At 35.7% G+C, this 16,676-nt stretch overlaps 1 protein-coding gene across 1 annotated transcript in view; it reads right to left on the reverse strand.

Moving 5' to 3' along the window:
• GLT1D1 (glycosyltransferase 1 domain containing 1) overlaps window positions 1–16,676 on the reverse strand; it is a 64,722-nt gene that overhangs the window by 33,186 nt on the left and 14,860 nt on the right. Inside the window, exons 4-7 of the mRNA XM_072415754.1 lie at window positions 15,240–15,291; window positions 12,047–12,083; window positions 11,676–11,732; window positions 2,110–2,205 (exon numbers count right to left, since the gene is read on the reverse strand). Coding sequence (XP_072271855.1) covers window positions 2,110–2,205; window positions 11,676–11,732; window positions 12,047–12,083; window positions 15,240–15,291 — 242 coding nt within the window. The remainder of the gene's footprint in view (window positions 1–2,109; window positions 2,206–11,675; window positions 11,733–12,046; window positions 12,084–15,239; window positions 15,292–16,676) is intronic.

Below are 16,676 nucleotides of genomic sequence, written 5' to 3' on the forward strand. Positions count from 1 at the left end.
CAAAGGGAGCACTCAGCACTGTTTACATAAAACCACAGTTCTGCCTGCTATTACTGTAAACAGTGGTGAGTGCTTCCACTGGCTGTTTTTCCTGATTTACATACACCTCATGGAGGGGGCAGCAATCAGGCTGGTAAATGGGTGCATAGTGGTTATGCCAGAGAAACAATGGATATCAGGGTGACATCAATTGTTTACCAGGTCATGTTCTTAGTTGACCAGTATATGCCCACTTTCAGTTATTCTTACAAGGATATAACATGCATAAACACATGGCTGTAGTGGTGATAAAAAAAGAAAGAGAAATATAACTGCACACAAGAATACATCATCTACAAGTATAATGTATACTACAAGTAAGGAGGACACAAGAAGCATGTATAAAACAAGAAATACCTTGAGGTTGGTGTGCCTAAAAGTGAATGAATTTGGGTCAAAGTCACTTGTTGTGTCTTTATGTACAATTACTCTGTGGCTGGCACTCTTGCCTTGCAGTACTAGGGTCCCAGGTATCAGTTCACGGGCAGGACACTATTTTATTTATTTTTATTGTTGTTTGCTCTCCTCAAATATTTCATATTTGATTTCTTTTGGCATGCCAGTTTCTTTCTAAATCCCAAAAACAACTGGCTTCCCTCCAAAAATTGTTCTTTAACTTACTGGGCGGTTCATTTCTGCCCAGAATTATATGTCTAAAAGCGGTACATTGTTTTTCATGAAAGTTTATTTTACAGTACAAAATAATAGTATGAGTTTAATAAAGTTTGAAACACAAAATCATGTCAAAATAATAAATTAAATATAATAAAAAATATATTATACTTATACTATTATATTATACTGTAAAATAAATTTTCATGAAAGACAAAATACTGCTTTTAGACATATAAATCCACTATATTGCATTCAATACAGTTATTTTGCTTTGAATGCAATACAAATAGATTTGAAATTCCCGTCGGGACCCTGACGCAATGGCCAAACGCACCGACGTCACTGGGAACACCCGCTGACTAAGATGCAGAAGACACCGGCTGGAGGATGCAAAAGGACAAGGATTGCGAAGAAGGACGCCGGTGGACCAGGTAAGGCTCTATTTATCATTGTTTTAGCTACCGCGAGTGTGACTCGGGGTTGCCGCTTTCAGCATCTTTTTTTTACCCAGAGTCACACTCGGGGTTACCGCTGGGGAGGCTAATGACGTTATGGGCATTAGCCTATGACTAAAATACAGACATTGAATTGTAAAAGACAGTTATTAACAAGACTACGGACTTTGTAAATCACTGCCAGTATGTTAGCACTAAATAACCACACTATAATAATAACAAAATGATAGAAACAAGGAAGAGAAGAAATTAAGACAGCAAGCTACATATCAAAACAAAAATAGGAGAAGAGGGCTAACAAATAAATGAGAACTGAACATAAAGTCTTTGTAATAGGAAAACTCCAACTTATCAGTCACTGTTTTATCAACCTCTCATACATTATTATCTCTGTACAATTCTCGGGGAGCTGAACAGATTGCACTTTCACAACGTAACGTGTGGTCAGGTAAGAACTCTTTAGCCAATAAACTGTTGCAGATGAGTTTTTACTGATAGTAAACTTCAACTATCTCATAAAAGAATGACACTTGTACATTTAGTATGATAAATGAATACATCTTCTCTGTTCTCCAACTGTTCCTAATTTCCAAAGTTTTGTCTGTGGGAATTACAGTCTCTGGCAATATGTGCCGACAAATGTTTGAGGGCTAAATAATGAGACTAGCACAAGGCATTCATAACAAGTACTAATGTTTTTAGCTTGTGTGCCAGGTGAGTATTCTTAAATTAGAGCAATGTTGAACAATAGGATTTAGCAATAAGCCTTGTAGCACTAGAAATGACATTGTTTGGTTATTAGTGCATTGGAAGTTATGCATTTCATATATGTGCAATTTATATTAACAATAAATACAAATTCAAAAACTAAAAACAAAAAAAAACGAAATCAATGTATTTTTTATTATAAATTTAAATAAGGTTTATTATTATATTCATTACATTTCACTTTCAGCAGGCATTTGTCCTGAAAATGTATTGTGTACAGAATACTGCTCACCTGCAAAAGAATCGACCAGATAGAGAGGGTCTTTAACTCTTCGAAGGCCGCATATCAAGAGAAAAATATGCACATTTTCGGATATCTGTTGAATTCCTGTAATACAGCATACAAAGGGATTTATTTTAGAGCCAAAGCAGTGAATTGAATAAACAGATTTCAATTTTGGAAATAAGCTTTTGTAATGAGTTCTGGCTTGCAGCTGAAGAACAAATTAAAACAATGAGTTCAGATGGCTCAAAAAGTTCAAAGCAATCGTGTCCAACATAGCACTGCACATATGGCAAAAGCCAAACACATAATACAAAATGGGGCTTTACCTAAGCAATATATTTTTTTAGGATTTTTTTATTTTTCAGGAGACAGCCCTACAGTTCGTGTTTATGCTTTTGAAGAAGTTGGCTGCAACAACAACCCTGGTGCTGGCTAGGAAAAACAGCCTTATGAGAATATATAACGTAACTGACCCTTTTCCCCAGAACTGGGGGTGGATTTGCTGTAGTTCAGTGCCCACAGAAAGGAGAATTACCACCAGAACCTTCAAATGTCAGCACTGTATTTTCATAAGCAGCATCTTCCAACCCTCAGTTCATCCAGCTTAAGTAATGATCATGGCAATATGTGTATAGGCATCGTTAGTTAAAATGTAGTCCAAGGAATATAAAACAAAAACATTTTTTCATGTGTACAGCAGATCAGCAAAGAACAAAAATCAATGAAGTTTTTATGAAGTTTAAAAAAAAAAATAAAAGTTATACAGATATATAAAATCATCTCCTACATAACCAAGGGCTGTAGCGAACATACACATTTTGCAGCTAAGCAATATTCATCAATGGGTGCAAATGAACTTTTTTCATTTTGAATGTGAGAATTCATTTGATTTCAATTTAGCCGTCATTGGATGGGGTGACTGCATATTTTTTTTCATTGCAGCACTTTTTTGCAATTTTCACCTGGTAATGCTATGAATAAGGCTACGTACACAGGTCAGATGATTCTTGTCCGATAATCTCCCCAGGGCTGATAACAGACAAGAATCTGATTTGTGTACAGCGCTCGTTGTCCATTCTGGCTGATCCACAGACAACGAACAACGGTATTGTAAGTGAAGGGGGAGAGCACAGCAACTTCTGTGGTGTTCCATGCTCTGTCTTTCACCCCTTCCCCTCTCCATACAGCAGAATGGCACTATATGTACAGCACTTGTTTATTCATTGTGCAGTCTTTTGCCGTTAGAAAGGATTGTAAAGGGATACGTGTCAGCTGTCTGAGTAAAAAATGAGTGGTCTAATTTATAACATTTGGCAGAGATCAGAATATGAGTTTTTTGCTAGCAAGAAGGAGCCTGCAGAGTCTAAAGGATAACTGTACAGGTAGTCCTCGGGTTACATACAAGATAGGGACTATAGGTTTATTTTTAAGTTGAATTTGTATGTAAGTCGGAACAGGTAAATTATTTTAATAAATGCCATTTGGGCAGATGTTTGTCCCAACATATTATTAGGCAGAGTGGTGTCAGTTACTGTAAAAAAAATCCTCACTGCCAGTTAATCAGAAACAAAAGGGAAAAACAACTTTATAAAGCCTAAACATTTATTAACTTCTGGAGCAAGCTGTGCTTTGATTTGCAAAAAGAAAAAACTGCAGAGTTTGTCTTGGTCAATAAAGAGTTACAAGAGTTTGCGGAACAGATCAGTCTCAGCAATCAGTTAGCAAAAGACTTCTGAAAGTCATACGAACCGCTCCGATCAAGACTCCATTCTGCACACAACGAGCAGAGAAGCCCATTCGTATCTAGGAGTCATCCATATGTCAGATGTCCTTAACTCGGGGACTACCTGTACTCATAGCATGGGCACAAGTGAGCAATGTTTGCTAATGTGCTAAAAAAAATCACTCTAGATCATCCAAGATTATTATTACCAGGTACACAATACTGCAGAAACTGTAGTAAAAATCTGTAGTGCATTTGGAATAAAAATGTGTTTTTTTTATTAGCATTTAATCTCTACTGCATGCTATACTCCATTGTTATCAAAGGGTATCAATCGCTAATTATTAACAAAGACATTCAAATTTAATGGCTGTTGGCAAAAATCACTTGGAAGTACAAATTCCAAGGTCAAAGCTCACATCTATGCCAGCTTAAAAATGCATGGCCATTAAAAAAGGAACTGACCACCACACTAATGTACTATATTCTGTGAATATAGTAATTATAGCAGAGGTTTCCATGAGACCTGAAAGTTATTTCAAGGACTCCTAGATGTTAAAAAGGTTGAGAAAGACTGGTTTATAATAAAAACCTGTATTAAATAATAAACCTTTCCATGGACTTTTCAAGCTGTGACACTTGGCTGCCCTGAAACACAGACACAATAGTTTAATATTATTAATAATGATATTATTAATAAACAGTATTTATATAGTGGCAACATATTACGCAGTGCTGTACATTAAATAGGGGTTGTAAATGACAGACACATACAAACAGTGACACAGGAGGAGAAGAGGGCCCTGCTCCGAAGAGCTTACATTCTAGTCTATAAATCTGTCACTGGATTGTTTCTGAAAACGTAGCCTGACTTTGTCAAATCGTTTCATAAATTTTCCTAAAAAATGGGCAGCACAGTGCCTCAGAGGTTAGCACTCTTTGCAGTGCTAGGTCCCAAGTTCGAATCTCGGCCAGGACACTATCTGCATGAGTTTTGCAGGCTATCATCGAGATACTCCCGTTTCCTCCCACATGACTAGAACTTTGTACAGCACTGCTTAAAATGTTGGTGCTATATAAACACTGTGTAATAATAATATTAAATCTGCCCCTTCTGGCTTTTGTATTGCACGCAGATTCTACAAATCTATGCAAATATAAACTATGTTTTCTATCTTTCCTTCTCCTGAGTTTTACATTACTTTGTTAACATTCAGTTTGTCTGAATCTGCACTGTAACTGTAAACTAGGCACATGTTTCTTGTTTTTAGCAGATTTGTGTTCAGGGGTGCAGAGCTGCACAAAAATTGTTTATTGCTTCTTGAAGTTAGGATACAGAAACAAAACGGTATAAGGCACAGGTGATGGTTTTCAATGACAGGGAAGAAAAAGATTATATTTTCAAGGCTGATGGTTATCCCTGTATTTATTAAAATGCTAGCCAAGTACACTTTTGCTTTTAGTAAAATTCAAACAACTGAAAAGTAAAAAAATTTGGTAAGAAACAACAGTAACAAAGCAGAACTAAGAGACAGACTGCAACTAAGGTGATGAAGAGCAGAATAAGGGGAAGAGTGGCTAACTGTAAGAATAAAAGCATGAGAAAGAGCAGCAAAGCTGATAACAGAGCAAAGAGAGATGGGTATAAAACAGCAGCCATAACAAGAGTGCTACAATACAGAAAAAATATAGTAAAGCCAGAGGAAAAATACACTGAAATAGACCATTATAGATAAAAGAAAGAGAGGTTTTATTCTTTATGAGATCCTTAATCTATACACTCTGATTCACAGAGTACAGCTTTGCTTCAAGCCTTCAGATTCCCCAGACACCACAAGTTTTATTACACTTCAGTTACAGTGTAATAAAAGACTTACATTTATCTTTCACATTGTTAGGTTTTCAGCTGATGTTAGTTGAAGGAACCTAAAGGACATATTTAAAAAGCAATGAAAGTGACATTGATATGTACACTGCAGGTGAATCTTCTTGGTGCATGTATTTTCAGCTACAGGGTATTATGATTGGCCCAGTAATTCCAGTCTATTAAAAACACTTATTTTATTAGGCATTATGGCACCACACTTGTGTGAGCAGGACCTTACAGATAGGGATGGGCAATTGCTAATAAAATTGATTTTAAAAACCTGTTTTCACCACAAAAATAAGACTCATTTTTACCATTCTATAAACCCAACACGCCAATTTAAATGATCTAAGCCCCCGAACATGACATTGTTTCCAAAGCACCTGGGGAGAGGGAGGTCAGTGATTCCTCTGAGAACATGCTAAAAAAACAAATCCTGTAATATAAGTCTGGAAGAGCAACTTTTCAAGTTAATTGCAAAGCCCCCAAAAGTAGTATTTTTTAGCAAAATTGTTACTACGAACATGCCACAGGCAAAAAAGACAAGCATATATACTTTTTCCATATATCAAAGTTAAAGTATAGTTAGGAAAACAATATTTTTAAAGCCATCTGAGAACTCTTCATGTTAACTGCTAAACCACTGAGACCTCCACCAAAAATAAGAATATTTGTTTGATCTATATTATGTAAAAATTGTATCTAATACCAAATAATTTCTTGCCATAAAATCCTGCCTGTTGATTGTTTCTGTGCTATATTCTCTACTTCAGGGTTGGCAAACCTCCCTTTTAAGGAAAAAAAAACATATGCTCATGAAAATATATTTTTTTTTCACCTAGGTCCCATTGAACCGTTTTTTTCTGTCTTATTGGCTAAATGTTTTGGTAAACTGCAGTGTGGACATTTAGGGACTCATGAATCACAGAACTGACATAAAATAATTAGGAAATCCTTGGCAGATAAAAAGAGCTTTACATGGGGTATAAAATTTATTAGCTGCTTGCTTGGAGTTTAGCTTTAAAATGTGTAACAATAACTAACATACAAACCTTAGATGCCAGACCAGCCACCAACTAATGTCTTAGAATAACCATGAAAAAACAGAGTAACTAGTTCACTAGTACAATTCAATACTTTACTCTCCAGGAATATTAGAAAAGCCTATGATAAAAGTGTTTTTACAACCTTATATTTCTTGGTAATTATATGTTCATGAAGAGCAGTGTTTAGGTCTCCCTAGTTGTTAACTAGCGCCACACCAGTAATAATATTGGGAATAAAAGGAGTATCCCAGAGAGGCTGAGACTCTCTAATCTAAAGATAGGGAGGAGTAAACTGCTCATTGAAATGGTGAGATGATATAGGAACCACGCACAATATGACAGTGGAATTCCTGAATGGGTTTAGGAACACTTCCAAAACCTATTGTGTGTGAACATGATGGAATTGCTGCATCTGCTATGCAAAGAATACATTGTGCCTTATCTAGATCCAAAAACATTACCACTTTGGGCATGAGCTCATTTAGGATAAGCTGAAGCAAAAAAAAAAAAAAAAAAAAAAGTTTTGAAAATATGTATGCGGGGTCCCTCAGACTAAAGAGGAAAGGGACCATCCACCTTATCAGCACATAGCTGAAAGCCAGCATATGTAATGGGAATGCATCAGTGCAAACGGCATGGATAGCTTGGGCATCTGGGAAGACACCATTAATGCTGAACAATACATACAGGTTTTGAAGCAACATAAGCTGCAATCAAAACATCTTTTATAGAGGAAATGCCTCTGCATGTATTATACAAGTATGACTCTTTAGTAGGAGTTTGGGCGCTGTAGCAGAAAATGGCCAGGCTTACTGATAATTCCACTGGAGAGCCACCAGTGAGAGCAAGAGGTAATTCTTTTAGCAAGTCAAATACAAAAACATGGCATATTGAATATGTGTTGTTGATATACAGGTGAATTTGTGTAAACTGTTTGGTCTGTACCCTTGTGAACATCTTGTGTCCTCCTTTTTACACTAGGTTAGGGTGGGACTGACCTGATAAGAAGAAAGTTATGGCTGTTATGCCCCGATGGGTCATGAGAAAGAAAGCAACTGGTAATTTACAAAATATATTCTCATACTAACAACTGCAAGTTTTTTTTCATATTATAATGTAACAAGGAGGTTTGTAAGCTAGCAATGCTCATGTAATGATTTCATTGGTTAAGATCGGTGTATAATTGTTAACTCCAGATATCATAAAATTGAGTGCTGACACTGACATTTTCTGGGTACATCTAAAGAAATGCCAGGTTCTCCCTGCCTGACTCTTCCCAGTTAGATGATATAGAATTAAGCACTCCCTCGGGTAAAGCGAGTCGTGTGATCTTTCTGGTGGAACTGTTGCTGTTTTGGACCATTGTACACATCAAATAAAGATAAGTACTAACTTTTAATTAAGCACTGCCTGAGTGTTTTGTGTCGTTCTTTAACCCTTTCAACACTTGTAGTCCAACAAACACTTCCACCTTGTTATAGATGCCAACTGCTATGCCTGCAGTCCAGACATTTCAGCTATTAAAAACATTTTGCACAACAAAAATACAACAATTGAGACCCTCAACTGTTAAGCAGCCAAATCCTTCATCAGACAAGAAAAGGACAACATTTCAAATTGAAATGCAACATGATAGCAATCGTTTCCTTGTCCTAATTTCTTACATGTTGCTAGCATTAAATTCTAATGAGCATAGTTAAAAGAAAATACATCTTACTGCGCTGGGGTTTGAACTCAGTCTTAGACTGCTACCTTGCATGGCTGCCAGTAAGACTTTTGATAATTCACCTATACTTGGCTTAGTGATTTCAGGTGTCTGATGTGACTAATCTGGATGATTGAATTCCTATTTAAACCCTGGAGATTCCTGTTTTCTTTACCTGATTATTGTAGTTCATCCTATGATCGCACTGTCTATTCTAAATGTAGCTGTTTAATTCATCTCAACTTGGACTTTGACACTGATTCTCTCTTTCTGGATTGCCCTACAGACTTGCCTCTGTTGATGAGAGCAATTGATTACTTGTCCCTTTCTCTGCCTGCTGTGAGATCCGGCTACTGGTTCCATGCCACAGATTCCTGACACTTACATTTGACATGTTGTTGTTGTACTGTTTTCAACTAAAAATAGGGATTAAATTACCGGTATTTGCAAATCTTCACATCTAGTTGTATTCACATTTTAAATAGAACATACAGATCTCAGTGTACAATCCTGGCATAAGTGGCTGTCAAGAAAGACGGAATTCTCACGCTCATGCATGGAAACCACATCATTCCAGCCTGGCCAAACAAGATGGACTCAGATCATGAACCCAGAAGAGGACTAGGTGAAAACGCCAGCAATGAGGTGAGGTTAAAAAACATGGAAACAGACAGGTCCCCTATGCAATATAAAAACCTGCCGGCACACTTTTTTTTTCTTTAATTTTGCTTTAGGTAGATTTAAATACAATTCAAGAGGTGAGGAATTAACAATAACGCTGTAAACACAATGTAGGTTTTTATGGATGTAACCCTTACATCCTGCCCTATTAACACAACAGCAATAAGAGTAATACATTTTTCAGTTGTAACAGAAAAAATTTTCCTTATTAGAAGGTATTGCCTCATTCACTGACAACAAATTTTTCATCATTTTCAGCCATGTTAGTCACCAAGATACCTTAAGAGAGTGAATTTCACTACTACATTTTAGAGTTATGCAATTGGTTGTGTTGCACCACATAACATATTACTCTGATCCTATGGGCCTGATTTACTAAAATTCTGCAAGACTTAAGAATACATACTGTCATGAAAAAACTTAGGTGAATCAGAAAACTTTCAATGAATTTTCTGCTTTTGTTTACTAATAAGTGGCAGATGTTTTCACTCCTGTATCAGGTCAAAGCATATAACAGTTTTATATGGCGAAATTGCATTAGGGTAAAACAGGTTAGGTTCTCTGTCGGTGGTCTATCTTTTACTGGCCCTGTGTGTAATGGGAGGTTATATGAATATCATATTTTGTATAATTGTAAAGGAAGAAACAAGTATGCACGAAGTATTTTAATATCCATCAACCCAATCCTTCAATATTCAAGACTAATCAGCATCTGACACCCTCAATAACCTTGACTAGAATTCAAATACTCATAAATTAAAGGAATGCTAATAATTATACGGTTGGAGTAATAAAAGTTTTCCTTGTATAACAAATTAATTTAGTTAGAAATAATACAGTTTAGGAGTGTAATGGAGGTGCATGGGCATGTCCAGCAACAAGTGCTTTCAGTCTGCTCAATGGGGGCGGGATCTTGCCTGAGAATGGTCAAGGTCACTCTGGTGTATTTAAACCAAGTGTAAAGCAGGTGAGATTTAGTCTTTGTTGTAATCAGTTGTACCTCTAAATGGTTGATACACAGTCCAGTCTACCACCCCAGGTATGACACTTAGGGCAATGACTGTTTCGCTATTGCTGCTAATTCTTCAGTAACAATTGCAAATAACTGCACTGAATGCAAAGAAAAGACAAGTGTGTGCGTATATATTGGTCATTACATGCCCCTCGTGTTAGCAGAAATAGTGGTTACAGCTGAAGACAGATTTTAGGATCACCTATTCAAATATACTTCAGTACATACATGGTTAAAACCAAGTCAGCCTGGGGTGATCATGTTCTCACAGGGAACAGTTATTATAATCCCAGAATAAATCTATAGTGTCATGTGCTATGATTTATGATGGATGGTATAACCTGGCACAGCTCTCTTTAAAACTGGGACACACGTACTGAATAATGACATGTACTTAAAAATGTGATGAACCTGCTCAGTGGCAGCAGTTCATTTGTTAGACACAGCAGGAATGCTAGAAAGACAGATTAAGGGGAAATGTATGCAGTCATCCTTAAACAACTTCATTCTTGTTAGTTAGCAGTTCAGTTCTTTCTAGTCTTTCTGAAGTCAGAATTTCAATTAGAATTGAATTGAATTAGAAATCAACTTCATATTTTTTATTGCATGACAAAATGTTTTTCAACTATTAGAACAGTAGGGTATCTAGAAATTTCGGACCTTTACTACACCCACACTGTCACTACACCAAAACGTAAGCACCGACTGCTTGGGCGAGCCGAGGCACTTGGCAAAGCATTTTAAATGCAAAAGCATTACCAATACACTATAAAGAGCTAGCACAAAAATATAATTGTATTTCAAGTGTATGATTACTCTTTCATACTTATCTTTGCAGAGTAATTGAAAACTGAAGAACAAAATGCTGTTAATCACTAAAACATTAAGACAGCACAGATTGAGCAGACCATAGAGGAAGATACAGAAAATATTTGCTGTTTGATATATGATGTCCATAGATAGGGAAGAAACTTTGAAATGGTTCTATATGTTATAAGTACTCTTAGAGTACAGAGCAGGAAAATAATAGGGAATGGATGTTCTCCCCAATCCACTGACATTTAAATGTGGCAGCTCCATAGCACAAGAAAAACTAAGCTGGGCTGAAAATGGAGATTTACAGGGAGTGCTTTGTAAATTTAAAAAGAAGTGATATGTATACCAATGCATAGTACATATTACAAATGTATTTTCAGAGGAAGCATTCACTCCTAATGTAATACAGATATGCCATCAGTGTGTGCGTTACATTACATGACCATTAGTTTCTGCAGTATTAATTATTTTACAAACAGAAAAGCATTTAAGAATTAATTTATTAAAAAAGTTCTCTAGGATATTTTTTTTTTTTTTTTTAGAAAAAACTGGGGTAGGTAAGTGTAACGGGCAAATTACATTTACATCTGTTCTTTCCTTGCAATGAGGTGATACTGCTAAGATATGATGGCGTGATGGAGGACACCCACAAACAACACATATTAATTTAATCACTTTGACTGGTTGACAGGTTTATGATAATAAACTTACTTCTTGTTTACCTGCATTTTGAAGAAAGGCTTCATAATTAAAAGATACATTTGGCATAGTCATAATCCCTGAAAATAGAAAAAAAAAATTATAATTTTTAGCTAAATTGGAAAAACCTTATAATTACAGCAACCTCTTCTTATGCAGATAACTTTTTTAGTTAGATGTTTTTAAATTCCTTTTTAATCCTTTCCAATTATTCATGTTTAAATGCAACTCAGATGGCAGGTTAAAAGGTGTATTATTAATACCTCTCCTCATAACATTAATGAAAGCATCAAAATGTTCTAAAACAAATGTTACTGCATTTCCAAACCTAGTAAAACATACTCATCTTCATTACATAGGCAATGTCACATTTAATAACAATGGAAATTCTTACCTTGAGGTTGGATGTGTATTTTATAGATTGCTTGTGGCTACGAAATAATGACAAAAATGAAAGAAGCCTTTTTATTACAGATTGAAAACAACATAATTCATATATTGGAAAGTGTACTCTCCCACTAGCTCTGCAGTGAAGGCAAGTCATGAAGGAAGTTTCTGAGCCCTGCAACCATAAATGTGATGGTGACAGCTTTTTCAAATTTTCATTAAATGCTCACTTTTTTATTTGACTAGAAATATGCTCATTTAAAAGAAAAACATTACATCTATCATAAAAAAAGACTTGTGGATAACAAAAAGGTCACTGCTCTTAACCTACATGCTAGATAAAGAGGCTATTGGAGTTGTACAATCTACTAGAGGCAATGAAAATAAATAGCAACATGCAAATATAACTTCAGAATAAAATGTCCATAGCCCATCACCTCCCACTTCTCTCAACATTTGTTTTCAATGACAGCTGTCTTCTTGACCAGTATTAAGTTAAGAGATGAAAGAAAAGAGAAATTTTATTGTTTACTTTATTCTTCAAGATTCCCAGCTGTTACATTTTGGTATTTGTATAATCTTTGAATTCATATATGTTCAAATCTTTGAATGTTGGAAATTTTTCTTTGTATGTGAGTTCCCCATTTTTTTCCAAACATGTTGTAAAAACCAATAAAATATTTGAAATACAAAAGATGCAGGAAACGATCAGTCCTGGCATTATGGATAACACACTTGGACCTTTTTCAATTCAGTAAATGTATGTTGGGGCCTTACCTAAAAGGCTTTTGTATTTTCATACAAGTTTTGGTACCGCAAAAAGCAGGTAAACTAAAGGTCAGAAGGAGAGCAAATGCGCTTTACAATAAATTCCTAATAATCTTAGGGTGTCTGAAGCCGATGCCCTTTAAAATAATTATGGGGGAGATAACAGCATTATTTACAGTAGATGGATCTTATTTATGCAAATATTGATACATTAAATTGTATAAATTATTTATAAAAAAAGGACAGTATTATTTCCAATAATGGCCAATTCTATACAAAAAACTAGTACAGTAAATAGACAAGAATTTATTTACTGATGCAAACCCATCATCCATTTAAAAATGAAAAACTCAAAAAATCTGCCTTGGAGAAGGTAAAAGTTGTTTTCTTACTATAAACCAGAAAGTAAGAGTATAATCCTGTGGACAGATCTCAGATAAACAGTTAAGCTGACATTCGACCACGAGTGATTTTGTTTGTAGCTATGTTGCCAGCTTTCAAATAATTTAAAAGTAGTGAAGTCTCACTTGTAAACCTAAAGCCAAAAGATTTACACCACAGTCTTTACTGCAGCTAAGTGTTATTGCCTTTTCCCCCTTTATATTCTGTAATTACATCCAGTAAATTGATATTATTATTCATTATTGTACTTACAATAAAAGTAATCATTAAACTGCAGATTTGTGTCCTATATCCAACCATTGAATCATGCAGCGGAAAATTCATAATAACCTAATAAACTACAAGTAATTTGTGTTCCCCCTAGCATAAAACAACATTGCAATTCATGACAACAGAACATTCAGCTTCTTTGTGGTTGTGTGGCACTGGTCATGTGTGTACAGGTTTGGCAGCCAATTTTTAAAATCACAAAAACAATTCATCCAACGTTGGGCTTCAAAAAATAATGTTACCCAGAACTGAATTGGTAACGCAATAAATGCATAAATTACAAAATTATATTGGATACCAATAGTAAATTATAAATGAACACTAGGACAAGGATGAATACTAAACATCAAACAAAGGAACATGTCTAAAATCATAAATCATTCATTATTCAATGAGAAATTTGTCTTAACAAGAGAGTTATATTGGCAATGGAAAAGACGGCCAGTAAACTCAAAAATGTTTTTATACAATTTTTACCCAGGAGTTACACATTTTTTAAATTGGATTTACTTGGAAGAAAGTGTGAATCCTGGGTAAAAGCTCTGTGAAAACAAATTATATATATACTTATATGTAGCTCTACAGGTGGATGCATTTTTAAATAGATTTTTTTTAATCTCCCTAGCGGTAACCCCAAGTGACTCGGGGTAAAAAAAAGTTGCTGAAAGTTTTGGGAAGGTTAGTAAATACAGCTCTTACCTGATCCTCCGGCGTCTTCTGCACTCGAAGAGTCACCTGGGAGTGCGTGTGTACGTTGCCAGTGGGACTGGAAATTCAATATCCATTTGTATTGCATTCAATACAAAATAACTGACCTGAATGCAATACATTGGATTTATATGTGTAAAAGTAGTACATCGTCTTTCATGAACATTTATTTTACAGTATATATTAGTAAAAGTATAATATATATTTTTTTAAAAAAAAAGAAAAAAAATATATATATATATATATTTTTAGATTTATTTAATTTCATATTTTTACATGATTTTGTGTTTCAAACTTTATTATACTCGTACTACTTAATTTATACTGTACTATACTGTAAATTTTCAAGAAAAATCCAGACAGAAATGTACCGCTAAGGAGGTTAATAGATTAAGGTTAATGTCCCGGTTTTTGTGGTGCAGTGCTGTTGACTCTACCTTACATAGTTTGTAATATTCAAGGCCGCCAGACACCCAAAGAGGGCAATATATGATGTTTTCACGTATGCATTGACAAACACACTGCTGCACTCAAAAATGACGGTTTTTGTGTGATTCAGTAAATTCAATGGAGTCAGCGTTGCAATCAACAGCCACAAAGGTTGCTGTGCATTATGGTATAACGTGCAACAATACACTTGCAATGGGAATGAGTCTAAGGAAGTAGTAAAACCTGTCAGTCAGTTGTAAATTAGATTGTAATGAAGTTTTTTGTTAATCACAGTAATCCCAGGAATTTACTCTTGTTCCTGTAAAACCTGATCATAGAAAAGTTCAGAATGGATTGAACATGGATTGAACTGCTGGAGAAAGCTGCATCTCACTAGAAAACATTCAGCTATTCTGTGTTGTTTCTGACCAGTTGCTTTAAATGCTATTATAAATGGCTAAATGGCATCAGAGATGGGACAGTAGGCAAAGGAATGGCATGTCTATTTATGCACAAGACATCAACTGTTCTTAAGTGGTAAGTGTACCAGCTGATGATCCAAACATGTCCTCTTTAGCAGCCTACATCTTACCACAAAGTAAAGAAAGCACACTATACCATACCCAATGTTTTTCTGCAATTTCTTTAATCTTGTAAGTAAATGCAATAGCAAATCTGGGAAGAAAGCAAAAAAAGAAAAAGAAAAATTAATAAACAATACAGCAAAACTTTTGTCACTTCGTTTAACATGGTAAATGGTCTAAACTTAGAAAATAACTTTTACTGTTAAGACTTTAATCAAATTCCACACTAACTTATCAATAAACTCTAATGTACCTAACACTAACCTGTGGAGGGGAAAAAATAGGCAATGAATTCAGAATAAATCACATAACCACATAATAGGTGGTGGTACGTGTCAGTGAATTTCTGACACATCCCTTACTTCATTTGCTGCTCTCCTGTTGGAAAAAAAATGAAAAATGTGGGTGGATCTTGGCCCTTAAGGACTAGAGATAAAGGGCTTAGATCAGTGTTTCTCAATCAGGGTTCTGTGGAAGTCTATGGTTCCTCCAAAAGCAATTAGGGCTTGAGTTTAACATTCTTTTCAATGGCCAGCAAGTGGCATTCACCCTATAGATCACCATGCTAAAGTACCATAAACTGGGCATATTATGAATAATAGCAGGGATTTTTCAAATATTCCACTATGGTAAAAAAAAGATGAGAAATGATGGCTTAAATCTCAGACTTCTAGTAGATACCCACAAATGACCCCTCCAGTAACATACAGGGTACCCTCTCCAGTACCAAGCAAAGTTTGGAACCTTGGCCCTTTTCTTGAGCCTGGACTCTGTCACTTTAGAAGGTCCTGTGTGTAAGCTCAAACAATTAGCTAACGTGTAAAAGTTAAATATGTATCAGGAGCAGCACTAGGGAGATTACTGTACTAAAGTTGTATGTTTTTCTATTTCATAAAGATGAAATAGAAAAATGAGTGTGGGGGCATATGACAGCCTAATATCTTAGTATGTAACTGTGCAAATATCAGGTCTTAGGTATACATAAAACTGTTTTTTCTTTTAGTGAGAAGCTGTGATGGCAGAGGCACAAGCAAGTTTCACGTCGTTGGAGTTACGACGTGAAGTTGAAGCATCCAAAACTATTTTGGCTCATTTTGAAGCTGCACAGGACTTTTTGGCTAGGTTAGTAATGAGGATGAAACCTGGCTCCACAACTATGATCCTGAAACCAAGGAACAGTCAAAAGAAAAAAAGTCATGACGTCTGTTTTTTGGGACAAAGACGGTATTCTGATGGTAGACTACCGACCTCAGGGCCCTAGCATGCTAGCCTCTGGACCAGCTGAAGGAGGCAATTAAGACAAAAGTTGACTGAAAGAGACCGTTTTTGCAGGAGAATGTACCTGCGCACACGTCCATCATTGTGGCTGCCAAATTGAACACCCTGGGTTTCCAAATGGTCCACCAGCCCCCCCTACTCACCTGACCTGGCCCCTTCGGACTATTATCTGTTCCTAAATTTGAAAAAACACCTGAA

The sequence above is a fragment of the Pyxicephalus adspersus genome, chromosome 6 (genome assembly GCF_032062135.1).
Source record: "Pyxicephalus adspersus chromosome 6, UCB_Pads_2.0, whole genome shotgun sequence".
Lineage (NCBI taxonomy): Eukaryota > Metazoa > Chordata > Amphibia > Anura > Pyxicephalidae > Pyxicephalus > Pyxicephalus adspersus.